The sequence below is a fragment of the Nilaparvata lugens genome, chromosome 11 (assembly GCF_014356525.2).
Source record: "Nilaparvata lugens isolate BPH chromosome 11, ASM1435652v1, whole genome shotgun sequence".
NCBI classification, from domain to species: domain Eukaryota; kingdom Metazoa; phylum Arthropoda; class Insecta; order Hemiptera; family Delphacidae; genus Nilaparvata; species Nilaparvata lugens.
This window is the reverse complement of record NC_052514.1, coordinates 2,550,029-2,577,331: the sequence shown is the minus strand read 5'-3', so window position 1 is coordinate 2,577,331 and position 27,303 is coordinate 2,550,029. Positions and strand designations below refer to the sequence as shown.

The 27,303-nt window shown below is 35.9% G+C and overlaps 1 protein-coding gene across 1 annotated transcript; it reads right to left on the bottom strand.

Annotated features, from left to right (window-relative positions):
- Positions 1 to 492: 492 nt before the first annotated feature.
- On the bottom strand, positions 493 to 27,293 carry LOC111055864 (rap1 GTPase-GDP dissociation stimulator 1). Its single transcript, XM_039437406.1, has 12 exons — positions 27,161 to 27,293; positions 26,427 to 26,537; positions 24,042 to 24,314; positions 22,968 to 23,134; positions 19,438 to 19,687; positions 17,547 to 17,693; positions 15,374 to 15,505; positions 9,047 to 9,167; positions 7,008 to 7,150; positions 4,955 to 5,087; positions 3,234 to 3,493; positions 493 to 1,164 (listed from the first exon to the last, which is right to left on the bottom strand). The coding sequence occupies exons 1-12, from the start codon at positions 27,165 to 27,167 to the stop codon at positions 1,034 to 1,036; spliced, it is 1,875 nt and encodes a 624-aa protein (XP_039293340.1). The 5' UTR covers positions 27,168 to 27,293; the 3' UTR covers positions 493 to 1,033.
- Between the last annotated feature and the right edge of the window lie 10 nt (positions 27,294 to 27,303).

Sequence of the window (27,303 nt, the reverse complement as noted above, 5' to 3'; positions counted from 1 at the left end):
TAAAATTTAACCGGCTTTTGTGCAACCGGGCCTTAAACTTTCAATAACAGCAGACAACAATAATTTAGAATAATTGAAATTAATGTTGATTACAATAATTGTAATCAATTTCAGCATTACTAGGAAGCTCACTGAATCTACTGAGATCAATAGCTCGATATTGATTAGATGCTCTTTCTTGATTTACTCAAGTATATTACATAATATCTCCTATACAACCGATAAGACGCTAGATGAAATTTGTGCATTACAGGAATGTATTGGACTCTTCACATAGACTTCAAAAGCTATAGTGAGGTCCACGTTACAATGGCAGAGGAGAAAGATAGGAGAACAGTGTTGCCGTGTCACTACCTTCTATAGAATGTAGCTGATACCAGTATATTGGAGGGTTGAGTGTAAGAGAGGGCCGGCTGCGCCCTAACTCCGCCCTCCTAGGTAAAAAATAAAATCAGCTATTCTATTCTATATCTGATGTAATATTAACTGTTCATTCTAGTTGAAAATAATTATAATTCATTCATCAAAAAAAATACCTCTCAATGATTAATTGATGAATTTCCATATTTGAGATTAATATTTTGTTAATTAATTATATTCCTACATTGTTGAAAAGAGATCAGGCAACGGTGCAGACCTAGGAGAGGATAGCTCTATCTGCTTTGTGGAATGATAGACAAGGATAGCAACACCAATGCTAATCAAATACTGCCATTATAACGTGGACCTCACAAAGCTACAATTTTCTACACTCCAATACCTTACCTCACCGTTCTACCATAGAGAAAAGGCAGCATCGTATGCTATCTTTTCTGTATGGTTCTACATGGTATGCTGTGGCATAATGGAACATGTTCTAGCATAAATAACAGGTAGCATAAGCGTAAAACATCTTATGCTATTTTTTCACTGTATGGTTTCATGCTATACTAGTGCATGTTTAACTCATTTAGAGCATAAAGATAAGGTAGCATAAGTATAGAATCTTATGCTATCTTTTCTCTATACGGTTTTATGCTATGCTAATGGTTGTTCAGCTCATTTCTAGCATAGATGTGAGACGAGAGACTTGGTCTCGCATGTCGGCCATGTTGTCTTTTAGCGAGACGATCATTGACAGAGCCTTGGGCACTCCACGCTCTCTTAAGTGCTGCTTCATGTCACCTACAAAAACAGAAAAATACAATTTTATTTATCTATTGGATAGAATAAACAATACAGTAGTCGAAAAAGAAAAATCTGGTGTGGCGCACTCACACAACTTTCCTTGCCGTTATGAAAATTGATCACCTGACGCTAGTGTTCACGCACATCTCAAAGATCTGAGCCAGCTGGTGACAGGACAATAACGCTGGAGACACACGAGGTCTGCTATCTCTTCATAGTGAATGATTTAATAGAACCAACAGTTGCCAACAGTTTGCAATCACATTTTCTCGGATTTCGTGCTTATATTCAATTTTAGGTGAAAATGTTACTGAACATGAATTGTAGAGATTTTCATGCTCAATCTATTCCACTTGGAATTTTTTGTTTAAATTGTATCTGAAGCCTGAACTTTTCGTAGAGCTCCCGAAATTTTTACAGATATGGGACTTGTAGCAGTTGATAGAGCTTATCAATGACAATTTTAGGTATAAATTTGATCAAAATCGTTGGAGCCGTTTTCGAGAAAATTGCGAAAAACTCAGTTTTTGACAACAGTTTTGCTATTCTAGCCGCCATCCTGAATTGCATTTGATCTAAATTGTTCGTGTCGGATCCTTATATTGTAAGGACCTTAAGTTCCAAATTTCAAGTCATTCCGTTAATTGGGAGATGAGATATCGTGTACACAGACGCACATACACTCATACACACACACACACCGTTTGCACAGTGACAGTTTAATAGTATATTTCGCACCTAGGGCCGAAAATGAGACTTTTCTGGCTCGAAATCGGTTTAGAAAAGATTGAGAGCAGGAAAAACACTTTTGCCCATGGTGAGAACGTTATTTTTCGCCACACAGAAAAATAAACAATATATATATATGAGAATAATTTTCTATTATAAGCACTTCCGAAAGCAAAAGTGGAAGGTCATAGCTCTAGCAAATCTGAGGTAATCTGAATATCAAGAAATTGTCCAAGTATTTTTATTTTTTATTCTGATTTGTCTAAAAGATTATGTTCAATTATGTAAGAGGTTGAGTTTATACTTTTTATTCTTCCAGATGACAATAAGATGATATTATTATAAATGTTTTAATATTGAATGATAAACACAAATAATAAAAAGTTTTTGATCTGCTGTTTCAGCACACTTGAAATTTGGCCAATCTGAATGTCAACGGAAGTTTAGGTTAGAAGTTCTATCCTACTCTGAAAATCGAATTATTTGAATAGTTTATAATATATATCTTATCTGTATTTTATTCATCCAAATAAAATGATAGTATATTATTGCAGAATACTTTATTGAATTCTAGAAGCATAAAATGATTCCGTTTATCCACCATGTTCCGTGATAAACGCTGTAACTAGGAGGTTAGATTCTATTATACTCTGAAAATTGAATTTGAATAGTTTATAATATCTCATTTGTATTTCATTCATCCAAATAAAATGATAGTATCTTATTGCAAAAACTTTATTCAATTCTAGAAGCATAAACTGATTCCGTTTCATAAACTATTTTGTAAACACGTTCACATCAAATCAGAATCAGCTGACTTCAAGGTTATTTTACAGCCCTAGGGCCGTAAAAATTTTACCGGCCTGGTCAGAAAACAATCACTTTCGGCCTCCATATGACGCACGTAAACCAGCTCATTACATCCAAGTGGGGCGAAAACTAAATTTCATTTTAAACTGGATTAAATCCATATCAAGTCTCGTTGGATATAAAGTGATTCATTTTGAGTTTAAGCCAACAATTGATTGAATTCAGTTGAAGCTTTGGCTGTGCAAAGGGCCCTAAGTGTTAATTTATTGAAAAGTATTAACATTTTAAAGTTAGTTCTGTTTACTGGACAACACACTTTACCTACCTACTATTCTAAATTGAAGTGGAAACAGTTTCTCGACCAAGTAAGTAGAGTAGAGTTAGTATGCTAGTTACTCGACCACTAACTCTACTAGTAAAAACGAGGTTTTACCCTTAACCCTGAGGAGAACGAAAAGTAGATGAAGGATATGGAGACGGAGGAAAATATATGAAATGAGAAGAAAAGAAATACAAATAATACTCACTAGAAGTAGCCAGCTGTGAGACGAGAGAGAGAAGGTTGGTGAACACGTGGCGTTCAAGGCTGGGGTTGATAATGGCGACAAGCCTGTCTCCAACTTTGGCCTCCAAGAGGTGTGGCTCCGCGTCGGCCAATCGCATGGCAGCCAGCAGACTTAGGGCGAGAAGGGCCTCTCCCTGCATCACCCAGTGTTCGGCCGTTATCATGGCAACCAATTGTTGTACAGCACCCGTTGCTACCATGCAGCCCATGACGTCACGGTCCCTGAAATACCCCAACACAATACACTAATATTTATTTATTTTATTATTCAGAATTACACTACTTTCAGGAGAGTACCTCAGGCGAAGGGTAACCGTATTCAACCGATCCGTTCGGCCGTTGGATCGGACGAATCTTCCGGCCGAATATGGTCGTCCATTGGAACCGTTCACGTCAGTCTGGTTGCCAATTATTGATTAACTACTATCATAGCCACCAACATTTTTCATAAACAATGGCTATATTGAGATTTTGAAAATTGAATAAACAAATATCCACTAAATTAGTCCGAATATGACAACCATTGGAGCCGTTTACGTCAGTCTAGTTGCCAATTATTGGATTAACTACTATCATAGCATCCAACATTTTTCATAAACAATGATTATATTGAGATTTTGAAAATAATTGATTAAACAGATATCCACTAAATTAGTTATTCATTACAATAATCTTACCTTCAACAAATATCCACTAAATTAGTTGACCGAGCAAAGTGGGGTCTAAGATTCAAGTCGACGGTTTGGCATTTCTCTTAATGTTTAAATGTTTATATGTTTTTATGTTGCGCATTTACGGCGAAACGCGGTAATAGATTTTCATGAAATTTGACACGTATGTTCCTTTTTAAATTGCGCGTCGACGTATATACAAGGTTTTTGGAAATTTTGCATTTCAAGGATAATATAAAAAGAAAAAGGACCCTCTTTCATACGCCAATAAAAATCAGACTATAGAATTATTCATCATAAATCAGCTGACAAGTGATTACACAGATGTGTGGAGAAGCCAGTCTATTGCTGTATTTCCATAAGGTCTATAGTTTCAATCAGGTACTTGTGGATGAGAATACTGCGTGAGGTCTACTGTTCACAGAACTACTAGTTATTCATTACTAAGCGATCTTTGTTCACAGATCACTTTGAACATCACGACGATGATATCTTTTGTCTCGCACATCCCACAATGGAACATGCTCTTGAACCAAACTTATCAACTTTTCATTGTCCATAGTTACAACTTTATAAAACAGAAAAACTTCAAAAAACAAACATGATATCTTTTGTCTCGCATATCCCACAATGGAACATGCTCTTGAACCAAACTAATCAACTTTTCATTGTCCATAGTTACAACTTTATAAAACAGAACAACTTCAAAAAACAAGAACAAACAGACTGTGAAACAATTATAGGTTAGGAACACTTTGTTGTCTCAGCTCGACTAGTCAGTTCGGCCGGATAGTGCCGGAAAATCCCATTCAATTCGAATCGGAAAATTGATCGGTCGTATGAGCCTGTTGCAATGAACGATCATTTAGTCCTTGCTTTTGATCGTTCGGTCGAGTTCGGTAGTTTTCGGCCGATTCTAGTTCGGACGAAAACGGTTCTAGTGGGCGGCCCACCAAAATGGCACACTTTGGAGAGACTGAGAAGAAAAGGAAGAGAGGTTGCATCTACTCACCGACTATTCTTGACGAGCCAAGCCAGCAGTCTGGAAGCTTCCCCCTGCACCCCGGGGTGGTCATCTGTTGTACACCACTCCACCAACCTGGATAGCAACTCCCTGTTACAACCCAGCTGTCTCGCTGCCGATTCTACAAAAAAACCACATGAATTACAACATTTTATACACAACAAAAATGAAAAAGCTAATTATCCAAATAATTATAATCTTGAGCCGATTCTAACGTTATAACATCATCCGACTAGAGGGTTTACAATGGGTCGACTCAAACTGAAAAACTATAAGCACAGTCGTAAGACCCATTGACGACTTGAATTATATATTCAGGCGGTGGGACCTTCCCGCAAGGAACTCCCCACCAACAAAAGCCATACGAATTTACTTTTACTATAAACACTCTTTTTTATGTATTTTACATGACGTGCAATCAATTATTTCAAGTAAATAAGAAAATTTGTTTACTTACTGATTGGAGTATTCTCAACTGGTGAGTGAACAAATTTGCTTATTTACTTGAAATAACTGACAGCACAACGTGTGAAATACATAAAAAAAGTACGTTAATACATCGCAGCTCGGAATGGATTAAGAAAACATAATCTATTAATAAAAATAGAAAGAAAAAGAAGAATCTCAGTAGCCTTTTTGAATTATTTAATCACAACATGTTTCGGACATTAATGCCATTTTCAAGCGAAATTTTTATTTTTCTTTCTATTTATATTACATGTAGCCCTATACAGGAAAGAGATATATTGAGAGAAAAGAGAGATTCTCAATATATTGAGAGATATGTACAGAAAAGAGAGATTAATAAAATATGAATAAATAAACTCTTTATAAACGATCCTGCTCTAAATAACATTGGAAGAGACCACTCATTATTTAAAAAGAGAGTTATTTGAATAGAGATCATTATCCATCAATTTCAGCCTATAGTGAGGTCCACGTTGTAATGGCAGTGGAGAAAGATAGGAGAGCAACATTGCCGATCCTCTGTCTTGTCAATGCCTTCTATAGACGGTAGCTGATACAGCTTTATTGTAGAATATTAAAGGTAGACGCACAAAGATCGTCATCGGACGGACGGCACGCATCGCACGGATCGAATTATTAGATTTAATGCATTGTTATCAATTGGAGTGCGCATAGGCTACCTATCCGCATCCGTATAGGTATGCGCACTCCAATTGATAACAATGCATCAAATCTAATCATCCGATCCGTCCGATGCGTGCCGTACGTCCGATGACGATCTGTGTGCGTCTACCTTTAATGTTCATTCTCGTTTGAAATAATCAATTATATTTTATTAAGCAAGAAATTATATTTTTCAATAATTTCATAATTAAGATGAAATATTTTGTTAATTAATTATGAATTCTACATTGTTAAAAGACGATCTTTGAACAGAGCTGAGCGAGATAGAGATAGCGCTTTGTTGAATGATAGACAAGGATAGCAATACCATTGCTAATCAAACACTGCCATTATAACGTGGACCTCACTATACTTAAGTGACTATACAAGTTGTATAATGTCGAATAATTAAATTACTCAAGAATGAATTAAACATGGACGTTGGCAAAAATAGTGAAGAAAACGGAATATGGGAATAACATAATGACTCTGCGTTGTTGAATGATAGACAAGGATAGCAATACAATTGCTAATCAAACACTGCCATTATAACGTGGACCTCACTATACTAGAGTGACTATACAAGTTGTATAATGTCGAATAATTAAATTACAAAAGAATGAATTAAACATGGACGTTGGCAAAAATAGTGCAGCAAACGGAATATGGGAATGAATATGGGAATAACATAATGACTCCGCTTTGTTGAATGATAGACAAGGATAGTAATACAATATTGCTAATCAAACACTGCCATTATAACGTGGACCTCACTATACTTAAGTGACTATACAAGTTGTATAATGTCGAATAATTGAATTACTGAAGAATGAATTAAACATGGACATTGGCAAAAATTGTGCAGCAAACGGAATATGGGAATGAATATGGGAATAAATGACTGACTAACCTTGCCCGTCGATGACCATCCTGAGTGTTCCCAACAGTTTGAAAACGACAGGAAATGTAGGAACGGTCAGCACTGGGAAAATCGCATCCAGTAACCCATCAGCCAGTACTTTTGACTTGTTCTGTGATGGTATTACAAGGTTCCTGAAACATAAATCAAATATTTATATATTATTCTTCAATGTTTGATTCCATTACGAACTGCTTGTTAAATAATCACTTTTGAACAATAAATTACGACATAGCAGTCAGGTATTTATATAAATAAAAGCTATTAGCTTCTACTCACATTAGTGTAGCGCTTTCGGACACTGTAGTGACGTCCACGTTATAATGGCAGTGGATAAAGATAGAAGAATAGCGATGCCGATTCTCAGCATTAATTAATTATATTTCTACACTGTCAAAAACATAATTGGCATCGTTGTGGACCAAGAAAAGGATAGTACCACCGGCTATGTCGAATGATAGACAAGGATAGCAAAACCAAAGTTGATCAAATACTGTCATTATAACGTGGACCTTACTATAGGCCCTTCATCAACACTGGCTGTCAGTTCCGTTGTTGAATACATATGGTTCGAACATATGGTACATATGAACCATATGTATTCAACAAATGAACATATGTTCATAGGTACATATGAACCATATGTTCGAACCATATGTACTCAACAACGGAAGTGACAGCCAGTGTTGATGAAGGACCTAGTGTCCGAAAGCGCTCCACTAATGTGAGTAGAAGCTAATAGCTTTCATTTATAAATACCTGACTGCTATGTCGTAATTTATTGTTCAAAAGTGATTATTTATATATTCTATTTGATACATCTAAATAAACGAGAACGGTTATAAATATTGTCAAAAGACTTTTGAAAACGTGTCTTACAAAGCCACAAAACGACAGACCAGTGTACAAAATAAAAATTTAAATTTACAATATTCAACAGTTTTTCCATCAATTTTAATGAGTAGTTCCACACTATCAACAGACTTTCTACAAATAAGTTGAAATTTATACACTTGAACCAGTTACAGACAAATTGAATTTCTGACCGTCCTTATAAATTCATAATTAGATTAAACAAATGATGTGTGTCAAGTTCCGTTTAATGTGGGGCCTGTTTCACAAAGGTACAAGTGGGTTACAAGTCTTGTTGCCAACCATGGTTTTGGAGAACAGCTGATTACAAGCGTTTCACAAAAGCAGAATTGTAAACTTGTAGTTACAATGAATTCTACAAGTTTACAAGTGTTTTGCTTGTTACGAACAAGTGTTTCACAAAGATTTTCATTGTAGCCAACAATTTTTGTCGAAATTACTTGTTCGTAACTATGAAATTTCTACCGAAGTGGAAAGCTATATGAGGGATTTACAAGTGATCATTAAAATGATTTTAAATATTCAATAAATATTACTAATAATCAAAAATGACCTATATTCCTCTATAATTCATTATTTTGGGAATATATGCATTAGGAAATCGAATTTAATGAATTTCCAAAATAGTTATTAATGTGTTACCTCATAGGTTATGTGTACTATAGTATATATACACAGTATATATAGTATACATTATATATAGTACATATACTATAAATATACAGAGTACATATTATACTGTGTAGGTTATAAATTCAGCAATCAATGAAGTAGACTGTACAAAAAACATTATATTGCTTTCAAATATTTTCAAAGTAATTATTGAAAAGTACAATTAACCTTTATAAAGGATGAAAAAAGGAAATTATTATGAGAATAGGTTAAGTTTACTATTGAAGTACTTGTAGACTTGTAAACTTGAAGATCATAATTTTTTGTGAAACGTGAGTACTTGTAAACTTGTAACTACAAGTACTTGTCCGTAACCATGGTTGGTAACAATACTTGTACCTTTGTGAAATAGGCCCCTGGTAGAACTCATATGGACGGAAAAAAATCGAACGTCCAAAAAGCGATGTGCAAGTGACTGGCTTTAGTGAAAAATACGTCAATCTATAACTGAAGCTAGTTAGAATAAAGATATATTGATCACCTACCTTAAAGCACTAAGAAGAGCATGTTGGAGACGTATATCAGCTGCTGATGTATTATTGTTTGATAATAGTGCTATCAGCTTCTTACTAACTCCACAGTCCACCATCTGGATACAGTGTCTATCTACAATAATCAAACAGAAATTTAATTACATCTATGGAATTATAGAGTATAATTTGTCTGACTACAAAATAAACAAGCCTAGTTTGAAAGAGCCTTAAAGCTTCATGTATTGGACATAAACATGCCTAGTGTGAAGGAGCCTTTACTCCCTTGAAACAAGACTTTTCAAGTTTGAACAAGTCTAAAGAGTCTTAAGCTAGGTTTACACTATGTATCAGAGCTACATGTAGCTCAGCTATATAGCTCTGCTACAAGTTCAAAAAGTGACACTGGAGATCTGCTATATAGCAGCTTTAAGCCTATTTTCTCAGCTATATAGCAGAAAATTAGCTATCCAAAATTTTCGGTAAACATTAAAGAGAATCTGTAGCTCTACTACGTGTCAATTTTTACTTTCCTTGCCCTATTACCATAGGTAAGGAAAGTATTGCTTTCGGAAAAAAATTAAGGTACCCCAATTTCTAAATTTCTATACGTTTGAAGGTCCCCTGAGTCCAAAAAACTGGTTTTTGGGTATTGGTCTGTATGTGTGTGTGTGTGTGTGTGTGTGTTGTGTGTGTGTGTGTGTGGTGTGTGTGTGTGTGGTGTGTGTGTGTGTGTGTGTGTGTGTGTGTGTGTGTTGTGTGTGTGTGTGTGTGTATGAGTGTATGTGCGTCTGTGTACACGATATCTCATCTCCCAATTAACGGAATGACTTGAAATTTGGAACTTAAGGTCCTTACGATATAAGTATCCGACACGAACAATTTCGATCTGATGCAATTCAAAATGGCGGCTAAAATGGCGAAAATGTTGTCAAAAACAGGGTTTTTTGCAATTTTCTCGGGAACGGCTCCAACGATTTTGATCAAATTCATACCTAAAATAGTCATCGATAAGCTCTATCAACTGCCACAAGTCCCATATCTGTAAAAATTTCAGGAGCTCCGCCCCATCAATGCAGATAGATTCCAAATTATCAGGCTTCAGACACAATTGAAACAAAAAAAATCAAGTGGAATAGATTGAGCATGAAAATCTCTACAATTAATGTTCAGTAACATTTTCACCTAAAATTGAAAATAAGCTTTAAATTCGAGAAAATGTGATTATTCAATTTCAAATTAATGTTGATTCTATTAAATCATTCACTATGAAGAGATAGCAGACCTCATGTGTGTCTCCAGCGTTATTGCCCTGTAACCAGTTGGCTCAAATATTTGAATAGTAGACTTGAGATGCGCGGGAACACTAGCGTCAGGTGATCAATTTTCATAACGGCAAGGAAAGTTGAGTGCGCCACACCAGATTTTTGTTTATAGCAGAGCTAGATGTAGCTGCTCTGTCCTTGAAGGAAGGCTGCCACAGCTGTTTACTGCTGTTTGCAGCTGTTTAGTGCCTGCTGAGTTTACACCAGATATACTGTACTCATTTGTTGTCAGAGTGCTAGAAGGCTACAGCGCATTGCGAGCATTTCTATTTGATTTATATATTATTGTGCAATGATGGTGAGTGAATTTGACTGGAATAGAGACAAAATTATCCAATATCTTCTTTCTCTTCTCTGTGCTGAAAATATCACAGTAGCTGCGGCGAAAGCAGCGGCTGCTGCAAGAACCACCTTCTTCTCCGGCATCTGGCTGGAAACTGAGCAGTGAGTACTGGTTTATTCCAAACTATATGTAGCTCTGCTATAAGTAATGGCATTAAAGTTAATTATAGCAGAGCTATATATAGCTCTGCTACATAAAATTAGCATTAAATCTACTCATAGCAGAGCTATATGTAGCTGACAGAGCTACATGTAGCTCAAATTATAACATAGCTCTCCAACTACATAGTGTAAACATAGCTTTACACACTGATATTAATGCTAGAAACATATGAGCAGAGCTACATATAGCTCTGCTACATAAAATTAGCATTAAATCTACTCATAGCAGAGCTATATGTAGCTGACAGAGCTACATGTAGCTCAAATTATAACATAGCTCTCCAACTACATAGAGTAAACATAGCTTTACACACTGATATCAATGCTAGAAACATATGAGCTGCAATTGTCATCTGGTCATACCCTCTAGCTTACACAATCTACTGTATCATTTCTTAGCTACAATACGGTATCAAGCTATCAGACAATTAAATACATTAATAGTTGTTAACAATTTATGGCCCGGTTGCACAAAAGCCGGTTGAATTTTAATCGTGGTTAATTCCACGAGAACCAATCGTCTTTTCAAAAACGCCTTCTCTGATTGGTTCTCGTGGAATTAATCACGGTTAAAATTTAACCGGCTGTTGTGCAACCGGCACTATGTGCCTTGAATTTCTGGGTCTATAACGAACTGCTGTTTTACATTAAGTTTTATTACTAAAATAATGACTTGCAAACTAATATAATCGTTGAGAATATGAAATATTAACTCACTGACTAAAGCATTCGAATCACATATGGAAGCAAGCTTTAAGCCTGGTTTTCATTAGTAGAGTTAGTGGTAGAGCTCCCTGGGCAAGTAATAACTATCTTGTGAACTCACCCAATGATAACGTTCATGGTAGAGTACTAGTTTTTAGTAGAGTAGAGTGGGATAGCATCGTGGGATAGTACTCTACCACTTGCATTCCCCCATTTTGGTAGAGTTAGTGGGGAGGATATTTTTAATATTCTTTCCGAAGAATGGACATTGATATGTCCAAAGCTCCGCCAATTTATGTAGATGCATAACAATATGATTAATATCTATTACAAATTGCTTTTTCATATCATATACAGTTCAATAATTATTTTCTTAGTCTATATTATGTAAATTCATCTATAATTTTGCTGTATTGTAAGCTATTGTATATAAGTGTATAAGCCAGTATATATTATAATCTACATAAATAAAATACTCAATCAATCAATCAATCACCGCTTCTCACTCTACTCTAAGGGTAACCGTTCACTGGAACCGTATTCAACCGTCCGTTCGGCCACTGGATCGGACTAATCTGCCGGCCATTAATTCGACCGAACACGGTCGTCCATTGGAACCGTTTTTGTCAGTCTAGTTCAGTTGTAGGCTGGTTGCAAGAAAGTGAAGTGGCAAGCTACTAGTGAGGAAAATCATTCTTCTGTGTGTGTTTACTCACAAATATAATAAAAAAAGATTTATAAAATAGAACAAGTTCAAAAATCTGGTGTGGTACACTCACACAACTTTCCTTGCTCATGATCTATAAGCCTCATTCTTAAACGAGGATAATTTAGGGGAATAACATTATGTCGATTGGCGGCTAAATAACTACGATTATACTATTGTTATTGTGTTCAGAATACATTTTCCTTTGTTTGAATTATGAAATTTCAGAATTTTTTTAAAGTTGTCAAAACAGACAGCTGTTCGACAAATAAAATATCGACATGTGTTCTTTTGAATAAACTGCTCCACCTACCTACTACCTCATACACGAGAAGGATGGGGATGGGGTGGACACCCTGTTAGTTTCTTAGGGAAGAGACTCATTCCAGTTAATAGAGCTGATATATAACTATACAGGGTATGAATTTGAAAAAAATCGGTCAAGTCATTTTTGAGAAAATCGTGATAGAAATTTAACAAAATTCATTCTTCTCAGGAATATTACGGAGCTCCTGCAATTTTCCCAGAAATGAGACTCATGTCAGTTGATAGGGCTTATGAATAGCTATCTATGGTATAAATTTGAAGAAAATCGTTTGAGCCGTTTTCGAGAAAACCGTGAAAAACATGGTTTTTAAGTAATTATCCGCCATTTTTTCCGCCATCTTGAATTGAATTTTATTGAATTTCTTATTGTCGTATCCTCATGGTATAAGGACCTTAAGTTTAAAATTTCAAGTCAATCGGTTGATTAGAAATGGAGTTATCGTGTTCACAGACATACACACACACACATACACACACACACACACACAGACCAACACCCAAAAATCATGTTTTTGGACTCAGGGGACCTTGAAACGTATAGAAAACATGAAATTAGGGTACCTTATTTTTTTTTGGAAAGCAATACTTTCCTTACCTATGGTAATAGGGCAAGGAAAGTAAAAACAAAAACAGACAAGACTGTGAAACAATTTTGAGGTTAGGATGATGTTGTCTCAGCTCGACTTCGGACGGATAGAGCCGAAAAATCCCATTCAATTCGGATCGAAAACTTGATCGGCCGGAGACGGCCGTGTACGGACGTATGAACCTGTTGCAATGGACGTGCATCTATAGCTTTCTTTGTTGGGGGATCGTTCGGAAGAGTTCGGTAGTTTTCGGCCGATGCTAGTTCGGACTGAATCGGTTCCAGTGGACGGCCCACCTGACACTACTATGCTAATGAAAAAAGTGTTGTGCTAGTGGAGTAGAGTAGTGCCGTGGGCTATCAAGTTTAATATTGTTATTATTTATAAAAAAGTATTAATTTATTAAAAATCTGGTGTGGCGCACTCACACAACTTTCCTTACCGTTATGGAAATTGATCACCTCACGCTAGTGTTCCCGCGCATCTCAAAGCGACTATTCAAAGATTTGAGTCAGCTGGTGACAGGGCAATAACGCTGGAGACACACATGAGGTCTGCTATCTCTTCTTAGTGAATGATTTAATAGAATCAACAATAATTTGCAATTGAATAATCATATTTTCTCGAATTTGAAGCTTATTTTCAATTTTAGGTGAAAATGTTACTGAACATTAATTGTAGAGATTTTCATGCTCAATCTATTCCACTTGATTTCTTTTGTTTCAATTGTATCTGAAGCCTGATAATTGGGAATCTATCTGCATTGATGGGGCAGAGCCCCTGAAATTTTTACATATATGAGACTTGTGGCAGTTGATAGAGCTTATCGATGGCTATTTCAGGTATGAATTTGATCAAAATCGTTGGAGCCGTTTCCGAGAAAATCACGAAAAACCCTGTTTTTGACAACATTTCGCCATTTTAGCCACCATCTTTAATTGCATTTGATCGAAATTGTTCGTGTCGGATCCTTATAGTGAAAGGACCTTAAGTTCCAAATTTCAAGTCATTCCGTTAATTGAGAGATGAGATATCGTGTACACAGACGCACATACACTCATACACACATACACACACACACACACACACACACACACACACACACACACACACACACACACACACACACACACACACACACACACAAATACAGACCAATACCCAAAAACCACTTTGTTGGACTCAGAGGACCCTGAAACGTATACCTAGAAATTTAGAAATTGGGGTACCTTATTTTTTTCGGAAAGCAATACTTTCCTTACCTATGGTAATAGGACAAGGAAAGTAAAAAGTGTTAATAAGTGTTGGAGTAGTGTTAATTTATTAAAAAGTATTGACATTTTAAGGCTAGTTCTGTTCACTAGACAACACACTTTACCTACTATTCTCAATTGTAGTGAAAACAGTTACTCGACCAAGTAAGTAGAGTAGAGTTAGCTCGGTAGAGTTAGTATGCCAGTTACTCGACCACTAACTCTAGTCACTGGTGACTATAGTTTTTTGTGCAACTAGTGCGCAAAGTGACAGTTTGCCGCATCGAAAGAAACGTTTACGCCCGAGCCGTAGGCGAGGGCGGAATGGTTTCTTGAGTGCAGCAGAGGAACTTTGCGCACGTATTTCACATTAAGTTTTTCCTACAGTTACCATTGAATATGAAAAGTGGGTAATTATGGGTAAAATTGCCTGAAATGCATCAAATGTTTTTCTGTGTAATTTTATTATTGATAAAAACCTTAATTTATTGTCAAATTGAATAAAAATGTTGTCCTTGGTTATAATATATAATGTAATAATTAGCGCGTTGTGCTTCGTTGCACCTCTGCTCACTATAGCAGCCACAGCAGTCACTGTTACCAACTTCATTTTGATTTTGCTGCACTGTTGCTCCATATAACCTACTAAGTATTTTGCGTTGCCATGTTGCAAATCTGGAGTGCAGAAAAATTTTTCCCGCACTAGAGCGGAAAAGTGATTCTTTGCGTTCTGTAATCAGTGCAGCAACGGCCACTTTTCAACGTAACTGTAGGAAAAATATTTAATACTCTCCACAATTATAATGATCTGCATGTCATTATTCTAGTGACTAAACTTAATGTATTTGTATTGCATAATATAATATCTGCTAATTCGCACATAGGGTCTAATTGTTTATGTGTTTCATAGAAAAATGATGTCAACTACATCTTACCAGTCCTAGCAAAGTTGCCCATTGCCAATGCACCAGTGATTTGCATATATACATCGGTAGATGTAAGCCAGCTCAACATTCCTACAAATACCTTGCCTTTCCCTTCTCCATACAGCAGATTCATGCTTTCATCTGAAACAAATCAACACCAAATCATTTGAAATTCAAATATCAGTAGAAAATAGCATCAAATCAACGGTTAGGTTCAGTACGAATGAAGATATCCATCAAGAAAGCACATCATTTCATAACTAATGAATCAAATGATTAATTATTATTAAACGAAAATCCAAATTGAATGCTTTAAATCACCCCGAAGACTTCTGCTACTGCAAATATTGACAATATCTCACTAATTTCCATCTGAATCAAATTTCTTTTAAAAGAAAACTATAGAGACAGATAGTAAAAATACTCTTTTTCTCTCTCAAAATTAATTTCAAGCTAGAAGTATTTAATATTAATTTCCTTATTTTCTCATCTTGCTTATAAGGTTTATAGCCATATTGCTCTTTTTTCCTTCTTCGATCCTATCATTTCGTCGAAAATTTTGTATTTATTTCCCAACAGATCTTTGTTATTTTTAATTTTAAGAATGCTCTACTTTTAACTTTATTCAACTATTCCACCTATTATTATTATTATAATTTTTACTTTTTTTCATTTAAAATATTGTTTCATTTTATTTTCTGTATAACCCTTGGGTGAAAGCACTTCATGCTCATCCTTAATAAATTTATAAACTTGAAAGAATTTTTTAAAATTCAAATTATATTGTTTATGGACTTAACCCTTCATTATCAAATTAATTTATTACTTATTGAACCAACAATATTCTTATATGATTTAGTAAATTTAATAAATGCAACTTGTCATCACATGTTGTTCCTTAGTGACCCTGTGTTCGACCTTGCTTATAGCTTATTTATTTGCTAATATCATATTCATTTCAGAGGCTAATAGTAACCCATCATCGAGTTACTTGATCTTGAGAAAAAATAGTACAATTAATCATTTGATTAATTGTCAGGAAAATAATCTAGTATACTTCAGACATTTTTCCCTATTTCGTGTGACAAGGGTACTTCCCAAAACAGGAGTTAACCCTCAGATAAGTGCCGTCACCGACAGGAGACTGGTATAACCATCACACGTGGTTGAGCCACTACCACCTCTTCTGATGATGAGTTGAAGCTGTGGTTGGGTGAGAAAGGCAGGTCATCTTTCAGTATTGTCCATTTCTCATCCTTCTTCTTTTACTGAGTATCGCTTGTTAAATTATAATTTAGCATTGTATTGGAGGGTAAAGTGGGAGAGAGGGCCGACTGCGCCCTAACTTCGCCCTCCTAGGTTAAAAATAAAGGCAGTCATTCTATTGTATTCTATCTTTTCCTCTGAACAATTTCGAAAGGATAACTATCAATTCAATATGGAAAGACACTTCAAGAACTAGGGGTATGACCACATTGGATGCTTATATGTGCAAGTGCATGCGTGGTTATGCATGACAAAGCGCGCAGATGAGAAACAACATCTAAAAACTGCAAAAGAAACACTCACACTAAACGCGTGCACTTGCTGGTGGCGTTCAGTGTAAACAGCTACAGACAAGTCACAAGGTGTCTGAATAGATCTTTCCAGAATTTATATAAATAAATAAATGAATTTGTTTCTCGGCTCACGCATGATCTCACCTGCAAACACATCCAATGTAACCCACACCCTTATTCTCAGCTACACTGTGACGTAAACCTAATATATTAATTTATAAATTTATACTTACATTTATTTATTTACAATGCAAATGACACTAATGTAATAACATTGGTAGATGAAATAATAAGGTAGTCCTTGTGCTATTTTTCTTCCAAATTTATAGGTGACAAAGTCCAAGATAAGGTTAGAAATTCAGGTATACAATTTTATAGAATTGAAACATTCAATTACTAATTGATTACACATTCATGAACAGCATGTGACAGATATGGAGTTCAAAACATAACCTGACTCCCCTGAAAACTACCCTGTTTTAAATTTTGTCATCAATCAGAATTTAGGAGGGAAATAGTTAAAGTTCCCCATTTTTTTTTGTCTCACAATAAATTCATGTGATTTGTTAATTTCTTTAATAGATAAAACTCAAATAATAATTAGACTAACAGCCTATGCTTACCTCCATTCATGATGATTATAATCAGATCACAAGCCATCTTCATTAGGTTTCTGGTTTCATCGTCTTTGACTAGAGCGTGATGTTTTTCTAGCAGCTGAATCAGCAGCTCACAAAGTCCTGCCTTAGCCAAGTACATACGTACTGTTTCTGCAAATGAAAAATTAGAATAGTATTTATTCACATTAGCTGACGTTCCAATTCACTAAATATTGATAATGAATTAAAAACCAAAACAGAACTGTGGCATTTCTAGTTGTGACATCTTCAAGTCTGTTTATTCAACACGAATATCTACCACAATAACATCTCCAACACACAGAATTTCACAAAAAAACGATGCAACTAAAAATAAGAAACTCGTCCCATGGTTGGCCTATATTAGATATTATACGATTTGAAGTAGTAAAATGTGGTTCATAACATGAGTTTTTGTTATCAATCACTAGATTAGATTATAAATCAATTATTAATGATCTATCATCATTTATAATAAAGGAAAGAATTGGCTTATACACGTACAGGATAGGAAATTCACGAATTTATTTATTTATTCCATAAAAACATAGAAAGGCTCACAGACAAACTCCATTACGAGCCTTAATGACACATTTGATAGTGTAACGTTACAATTAAAAAAGAAAACAAGAGAAAAGAAAATAATATTGCAATTCATTAAATATTCACAATTCAGTAGGCTATAACTAATAAGATTAGAAGAGAACGATATATTGGTCAGATTCAGAAAGTTAGTAAAAGGGTATAGGATGAAAAATATTTAAATAAAAAGAAAGAAGAAACAGTTGAAAAAAAGGAGAGTTAGTAGAGCTCAAAAATAATAATTTATTCATCAATTGAGCAGCATAATTTTTCACAAGATTTTTTGAATGTATTGTAGCGGTCATAGAAGGGGTCAAGGAATGGGTTTAGTCAATTGTACAATCTCATTGTTCTATTGAGGTAGGAATTGAAATGGTGAACGGTTCTGACAAACGGTATCTGAAATAGCATATTAAGTCTTGGTCTATTGCATGGAACATTGAAATTTAACAAATTGATGAAATCTGGCATGAATATATTATTATTTAGAATGTCATATAATAACATTAATGCTCTAATGGATCTTCTGGTTTTTAATTTCTGGACTTTAAATGTTGACCTTAAGGTTTCGGTGGAAAAAGCTATTGGACAAAATGTATTATACGTTTTAAAATAAAGATACCTCAATAACTTATTTTGAATAATCTCTAAATCATTTACGGCAGTGCTCTGTGATGGCTCCCAAACAAGTGCAGCATACTCTAGCTTGCTCCGCACTGTTGCATTATAAATATTCAATATGACCTCACATCTAGTGAAGGGCTTACAATTACGAAAGAGAAACCTATTGGCCAAAGTGATCTATTGGCCGAATTCATGACATGAGCCAAATGATCCCTGTATTCAAGTGCTGGGTCCATCAGGACTCCCAGGTCTCTCATACTCGTTACCCTGTCCAGAAAAGTATCATTTATTTTATAACTATATTGTCTGGGATTCTTTTGGCGGGTAAAGATCATGAACTTGGTTTTTGAAATATTGATTTCTAATTTATTCAATTCACACCACCTCTGAACACCGTCCAAATCCCGCTGCAAGGAGGGAATGGCGCATCATCACGTCTGAACTACTGGACTGCCTAAGTTAGAATTTTGCATATTGATTCTCAATTTACCAAGTATAGTTAAAGGCCTATTTTAAATTCTTCAAGATTTCAGTAGGTCAAGTTTTCAGTTTTTCAAGTTTTGAACTATACCCTTGCGGAGCACGGGTTCACCTGCTAGTCAATTATAAATTTTAATGTATATTTGAAAATAATAATAAATTATACAGTAATTTTTTTAATTGCACTCACCATTCTCGGCCTGTGAATGCAATAACTGGAGCCAGAGTTCGCTGAGCTCGCGACAATTGCTGGCCTCCAGTGTCTTGACGACACTGGCGCTGATTCGCTCGCTGATCTGCAGTGACCCGGGTGGATCAGCTGATTCGGTCAGCACGTTCAGCAAGATGGCCGCGTGGATGGCTGCCTCTTCCCCCTCCCTGGTCAGCACTCCCTGCTCCAGGACACTGCCTAGCACCTCCATTATGTCCATGTCTAGTGCCTAACGATAAAAAGTAATTATCAATTAGATACGAATGAGAAAGGTGATAATTTAAATTTTAATAAAAATTAGAAATCTAAGTACCCAAAAAAAATTTTTCAATCACGACATGTTTTATTCATATTTAAGAGTAGCCCTAAAGAAAAAAAATCTGGTGTGGCGCACTCACACAACTTTCCTTGCCGTTATGAAAATTGATCACCTGACGCTAGTGTTCCCGCGCATCTCAAGTCTACTATTCAAATATTTGAGCCAGCTGGTGACAGGGCAATAACGCTGGAGACACACATGAGGTCTGCTATCTCTTCATAGTGAATGATTTAATAGAATCAACAATAATTTGCAATTGAATAATCACATTTTCTCGAATTTAAAGCTTATTTTCAATTTTAGGTAAAAATGTTACTGAAAATTAATTGTAGAGATTTTCATGCTCAATCTATTCCACTTGATTTTTTTTGTTTCAATTGTATCTGAAGCCTGATAATTGGGAATCTATCTGCATTGATGGGGCGGAGCCCCTGAAATTTTTACATATATGAGACTTGTGGCAGTTGATAGAGCTTATCGATGGCTATTTCAGGTATGAATTTGATCAAAATCGTTGGAGCCGTTTCCGAGAAAATCACGAAAAACCCTGTTTTTGACAACATTTTCGCCATTTTAGCCACCATCTTGAATTACATTTGATCGAAATTGTTCGTGTCGGATCCTTATAGTGAAAGGACCTTAGGTTCCAAATTTCAAGTCATTCCGTTAATTGGGAGATGAGATATCGTGTACACAGACGCACATACACTCATACACACACACACACACACACATACAGACCAATACCCAAAAACCAGTTTTTTGGACTCAGTGGACCTTGAAACGTATAGAAATTTAGAAATTGGGGTACCTTAATTTTTTTCGGAAAGCAATACTTTCCTTGCCTATGGTAATAGGACAAGCAAAGTAAAAATCTGGTGTGGTACACTCACACAACTTTCCTTGCTCATTGAACTATAAGCCTCATTCTTAAACGAGAATAATTTGCGGGAATAACTTAATGACGATTGACGGCTACACATTTAAAACTATATGATCAAACTATTTATATATATATTGTTTTCATAGTACCTACATTTTCCTTTGTGTAAATTATTGTAAAATTTGATAATTTTTAAAAAGTCGTCAAAACATCTGTTCTACAGGTAAAATAATAATATTTTAGATAGCATCTCGAATATGTTGTGTTCTTTTGAATAAACTGTTCTATGTACCTACCTACCTCGATGCATTTTTCTGTAGTCTTCAAAACAGCTGTTCTACAGATGAAATATCTCGACTATGTGTTCTTTTTATAAACTGCTCTACCTACCTACCTCATGACGAGAAGGAGGTTACAAAGTTCATTTCTTAAGGATGGGGTGGACCCCCTGTTAGTTTCCCAGGAAGGAGACTCATGCCAGTTGATAGAGCTGATAAATAACTATACAGGGTATGAATTTGAAAAAAATCGGTCAAGTCATTTTTGAGAAAGCCGTGATGGAAATTTGACAAAATCCATTTTTCTCAAGAATATTACAGAGCTCCTGAAATTTTCCCAGAAATGAGACTCATTTCAGTTGATAGGGCTTATAAATAACTAGCTATCCATGGTATAAATTTGAAGAAAATCGTTAGAGCCGTTTTCGAGAAAAACATGGTTTTTTTAGTAATTATCCGCCATTTTGAATTGAATTTTATTGAATTTCTTAGTGTCGGATCCTCATGGTATAAGGACCTTAAGTTTAAAATTTCAAGTCAATCGGTTAATTGGGAATGGAGTTATCGTGTACACATACACACACACAGACCAACACCCAAAAATCATGTTTTTGGACTCAGGGGACCTTGAAACATATAGCAAACTTGAAATTAGGGTACCTTAATTTTTTTCGGAAAGCAATACTTTCCTTACCTATGGTAATAGGGCAAGGAAAGTAAAAAATCTACATGATCGATAAGTAAGAAATCCAGCTAAATCAAGAATAGGTATGATATATTAAATTTCTCTATAACGAAGTTCTTCATGAGCCATGGTCATAAACATAAACATATTTTAATATATCAAGCTCATTCTTCATCTATCCAAGATTATCTTAATTTCTTACTAATCGATCATGTAGATTTCGTCCAATATTCTAACTAGACAGTCTCTATTTCAGTTGATCCTATTCATCTGAACTTTTAAATTGTTCATCACATCAACAAAGCTACGAAGTCTTGTAGTATAGAAGGGAGCTTCCTTATGTGATAGGCTATACATACATACATACATACATATCCGGGTCCCGTTCCAGCTAGTGCCGGGTCTGGGTGTTTACAATGCCTCTCCATCTTGTTCGGTCCTCCCACCATCGCTCGTCCTCCACCTGCCGCCATCGGTGTCCTCTCTTCTCCACTTCGTTGGCCACTGAGTCTGTCCATCGTCGTCGCGGTCGTCCTCTTGGTCTCCTCCCTTCAATCCTCATCTCCTCCATTCCCTTGGCAGCCGATCCTCTCTCATTCTCTTCATGTGCCCAAACCAGCGTAGTCTCATACTTTCAACCTTTTCCCTTATACTCCCCATGTTCAATTCTCTTCTTATATCCTCATTTCTAACTCTGTCTCTTCGTGTCTTCCCCTTTATTGCCCTGAGGAACATCATTTCTCCTGCCTGTATTCGACTCCACTCTCTTTCCGTCATCGTCCATGTCTCGGCTCCGTATAATATGATGGGTACGTAATACATCTTGTACATCATAATCATGATAGGCTATGCTTAGTGATAATTTAGGGCCGGTTTCCGAGTTTGGGATTCAGCTAAGTACTAGACTTTAAACAGCTGGAGTCAGAAAATTGGCTTTCCGATACGGCGCGTAGTCGCAGTCCATGTTTAAATTAAATTTCGAGAAATTAGAAAATTGAAAATAAAATGAAGAGAAAATAGTGTAAAGTTTCAGGTATTTTCAATTATTTAGGAATGTTTCATTTCGTCAAGGAAAAACGTTTCCAATTATAGAAATGAGAAAATAAAGATTACCGTAAAAACTGCGACTACGTCCCGTTTCGGAGAGCCAATTTTCTGACTCCAGCTGTTTAAAGTCTAGTACTTAGCTGAATCCCGAGCTCGGAAACCGACCCTAAATTATCACTATGCATAGCCTATCACATAAGGAAGCTTCCTTCAATACTACAATATAGTATATACTTCCTTCATATTTTAGACAATATTCTAGTTTTATATTAAAGGTATATGAAAAAAATAGCCCACCTTCTGATACAATTCCTCCTCAGCAATGATGAGATTATGCAGAAATCCGACAGCATATGTGCGCAGTTGACGTGCATGTTCCCCGTTGCCCTGAGCTATACTGTATTTGATCGCTTTCATTGCTAGCACCAAACCATCTCCATCAACTATTGCCTTCTTTGTTTCACCTGAACAACAAAAAAAGACAGAAATATGAGAATTGGCGTGATTTTTCAGTAGAAAAGCAATTCCTTGACTTATGCTTTATTGCTATAGTGAGGTCCACGTTATAATGGCAGTGGAGAAAGATGGGAGAACAACTTCGCCAATCCGCTGTCTTAACAAGATCTGTCTTATTAATCCTCTGTCTTTTGGTAGAGAGTTAGTGGGAAGGATATTTTGAATTTTCTTTCCAAAGAATGGACAAATCTCCGCCAATTTATGTAGATGCATAACAATATTGCTTTTTTCATATGCCGTAATATACAGTTCAATAATTATTTTTTTAGTCTATATTATGTTAATTCATCTATAATTTTGCTGTATTGTAAGCTATTGTATTTAAGTGTATAAGCCAGTATATATTGTGATTTACATAGATAACGTACTCAATTAATCAATCAATGCCTTCTATAGACGGTAGCTGATACAGGTTTATCCATGTAATATTAACTGTTCATTCTCGTTCAAAATAATCAATTATATTTTATTAAACAAGATTATTATATTTTTCAATAATTTTCATAATTAAGATGGAATATTTTGTTGATTAATTATTAATTCTATATTGTCAAAAGACGGTCTGGCAGCCGAGCACAGCGAGAAAAAGATAGCGCTATCAGTTTTGTTCAATGATAGACAAGACGTGATGATGCGTCATTCGTGAATTTCCTTTCCCTTACGTGTATAAGCCAATTCTTTATGATCATACCCCAAATTAATGTTTGATTATTGAATCAGTAAAGGAATTTCCGTAGGGATAGTATTTCAGTGTTGATAACCCAGTACTCACTGGGGTTGAGTGGTAGAGAGGACTTAAAAGTCCTAACTCCGCCTAATAAAGAATTTTTTCATTTTCATTTTCATTTTACTCACTAGTGTTATACAGTGCCTCGAAGATGATATTGCCCAAGGCACGACAGGTTTGTCCCAGCACTTGAATATCGCCGCCATTGGAGCCAACTGCTGCCAACCTCTCCATCAAAACAGCGATGAGTCGTGACTCTGCATTGCAAGCAGCTCTGCCGCCGTCACTTTTCGCCAAAGTGCTGATTAGGTTGGCAGCCCTTGCAGCCACTGTGACGTCATCCGGCTGGCTGATCAGTGGTACCAACTGTGCCACTAGATCACTGGCTGATGAGCCTATATCTGGAAAAGGAGAGGAATAATTTAGTTGAATAAAAACTTAATTATTATTAAATGAAAATCCAAATTAAATGCTGTAATTCACCCCGAAGACTTCCGCTACTGCAAATATTGACAACAGGGTAAACAGCTAGATGGAAATTCGATGAGCGCTACTATTCAAACATTATTTGTCAGTCCGGGAATCGAACCCAGTACCTCCTAATTGCCGGTCAGGAATGCTTACCCTTACACCAAACTGAAAATCTCTGGATAGCAGCTGTCTCTGGATATTTCCATCTAGTTGTTTACCCTGTTGTCAATATTTGCAGTAGCGGAAGTCTTCGGGGTGAATTACAGCATTTAATTTGGATTTTCATTTAATAATAATTGTTAATTCATTAGCATTTGAATAATTGCAATATCTCAGTGCTTTCCATCTGTTAAATAAAAACGACTGAGGAACAAAAGTTTGTTGAAATTTCATCATGTTTGAATGTCACGAGAACCAATCAGAGAAGACTTTCTCAATAATATGGCTTCTCTGTGATTGGCTATTGTGGTACCTGATCACGATTAAAATTAAACAGTCTTTTGTGCAATCAGGCACAAACATAACCTAACCTAACCAACCGACTCTCCCGAATTTGCTTCCTGCTGCTCAAGATGAGGGGCCTGGTGACGGAGAGGTATCTGGTATTGATGTACGCTCTCTTCTATCAAGTATTAAATAAAAATACTAAGAAATTGTCAGGATTGTTGTATTTTCATTTAATATGAATAATTACCACAATATCAACTTCTCAACTACACAAAAAGCTCTCTTTCATTGCCACATCACTTATGGATTGCTCCTGTGGGGCCATTCGGCAGGGGCTGCTGATGTCCTGAGGCTGCAAAAGAGGGCTGTAAGAATTATAACAGGTAGCAACCCTCTTGCCCACTGTAAGGCCATCTTTGCTCGCCTTGGTGTACTGACGGTCTTCAGCCATTACATCATCCTGTGCTCGGTGTATGACAAGAGGATACGGTGGGCCGTCCACTGGAACAGTTTTCTTCCGAACTAGATTCGGCCGAAAAGTACCGAACGCGACCGAACGACCCCCCAACGAAGTAAGGAATAGATGCTCGTCCATTGCAACAGGTTCATACGGCCGAGCACGGCCGATCTATTTTTCGATCCGAATTGAATGGGATTTTCCGGCTCTATCCGACCGAACTAACTAGTCGAGACAACAAATTGTTCCTAACCTAAAATTGTTCCACAGTCTTGTTTGTTTTTGTTTTTTGATGTTGTTCTGTATTATAAAGTTTCAACTATGGACAATGAAAAGTTGATAAGTTTGGTTCAAGAGCATGTTCCATTGTGGGATATGAGAGACAAAAGATATCATCGTCGTGATGTTCAATGGAATCTGTGGACAAAGATTGCTCAACAAATAGGATCGGAAGGTAAGATTATTGTAATGAATAATTAATTTAGTGGATATTTATTTATAAAATTTTCAAAATCTCAATACAATCATTGTTTATGAAAAATTTTGGTGGCTATGATAGTAGGTTATTCAATATTCAATAGTTCAGCCAACTACTAACTAGACTGGCGTAAACGGTTACAATCAGCGATCATATTCGGCTGGTAGATTCGTCCACCCAACGGCCGAACGGATCGGTTGAATACGGTTCCAGTGGACGGTTACCCTTAAAGGGACAAGGTGTGTGAATTATTAGATGCTGAATATCCAAGTTACCAGTAGTTGAATGAATTATTCTCGTTATTATAAAAGGTGGTTTGATGAGTAAACCTCTGACATAATACTTGATGTCGTTGCCAATGACTGGGATTTCCAGATAGGGTGTGTCTAAAGTTTCAAATCACAGTGAAAATAACCTGCATGGTTATTCGTGCTGTGGACGTGCTTGAAACTCCGAGAAAGAGTATCTTCATACCAATTTTGCAGCCCTATAATAGCACTAAATCAACAAGAATACACCACTGATTGATCACGATGTAGTATTCAAATGAGTGACAATAAGGATTTGTTCTCAATGAGCTTGAAGAGTATGCCCTGTCTGTACCAACTTATTTGAAACTTAATTAGGTATATAAAATGTAGACAAATATTTATAACTCACCCTTGTCAGGTTCTATATGATCATGAATAGAACTGAGTAAGTCAAGAACGCCCTCAGACTTCTCAACTGCAATCTTTAGTTGATCAAGTTGCTGAGTAAGGTTGTCTAGATCTGTAAGAGGTATCACTATTAATTTACTTTGAACTCATCTTCAATATGTTCTACAAAATCATAGTGCTCATGGCAAATATCTTACAATTGTGCATGCCATTAATAGTGGAGGAGACAGGAGTTTGAGATTTTAAGGCCTCTGAATTTATAGTTCAGTAAGTTAGTGTTCAACAGCTTGGAAAATGAACAACAAAAATGGAATAAGCCCAAAATAAGACTCACAATTGAATTTCCAGTTTCCTGTAGATAGCGTATGCAATAATAATTCTAATTTGTTATGAACATTTAACTACTTTACAAGTAAAAACGTAAACCCTTTTAATAATTCAACGGAGTACATCACAGTTGGGTGCAACAAAAGTGTATCCTTTATCAGTACAAAACACTAATCCTATGAACTCAGCTGTAAAAAAACCATTCAGCTATAAAATCATGAAACATTTCTAAATTTAGAATCAATCTAGCAAGTAATCAGGTAAAAAGCTTGAGCAGTAAATCAAAGTAAACATGAAATCAATAACAAAATTCCTAGCGTCGTCTGCACTCTATCAACGTTGAATTAGTCTGAATTCTACCTTAAAAAAAGGTTGAAACTGATGAGAATACTTTTCAGTAAAACTTACCAGCCATTGATATTTTTATATGTTGTTATTTTTACAGGAAAATTGAAATTATCATTGTAATTTCATAAATAACTGTGCAAAAATGACAGCAATATTTGACAAACAACCGACATGATCAACTGGAACCTAAGCTAGCGCTAACG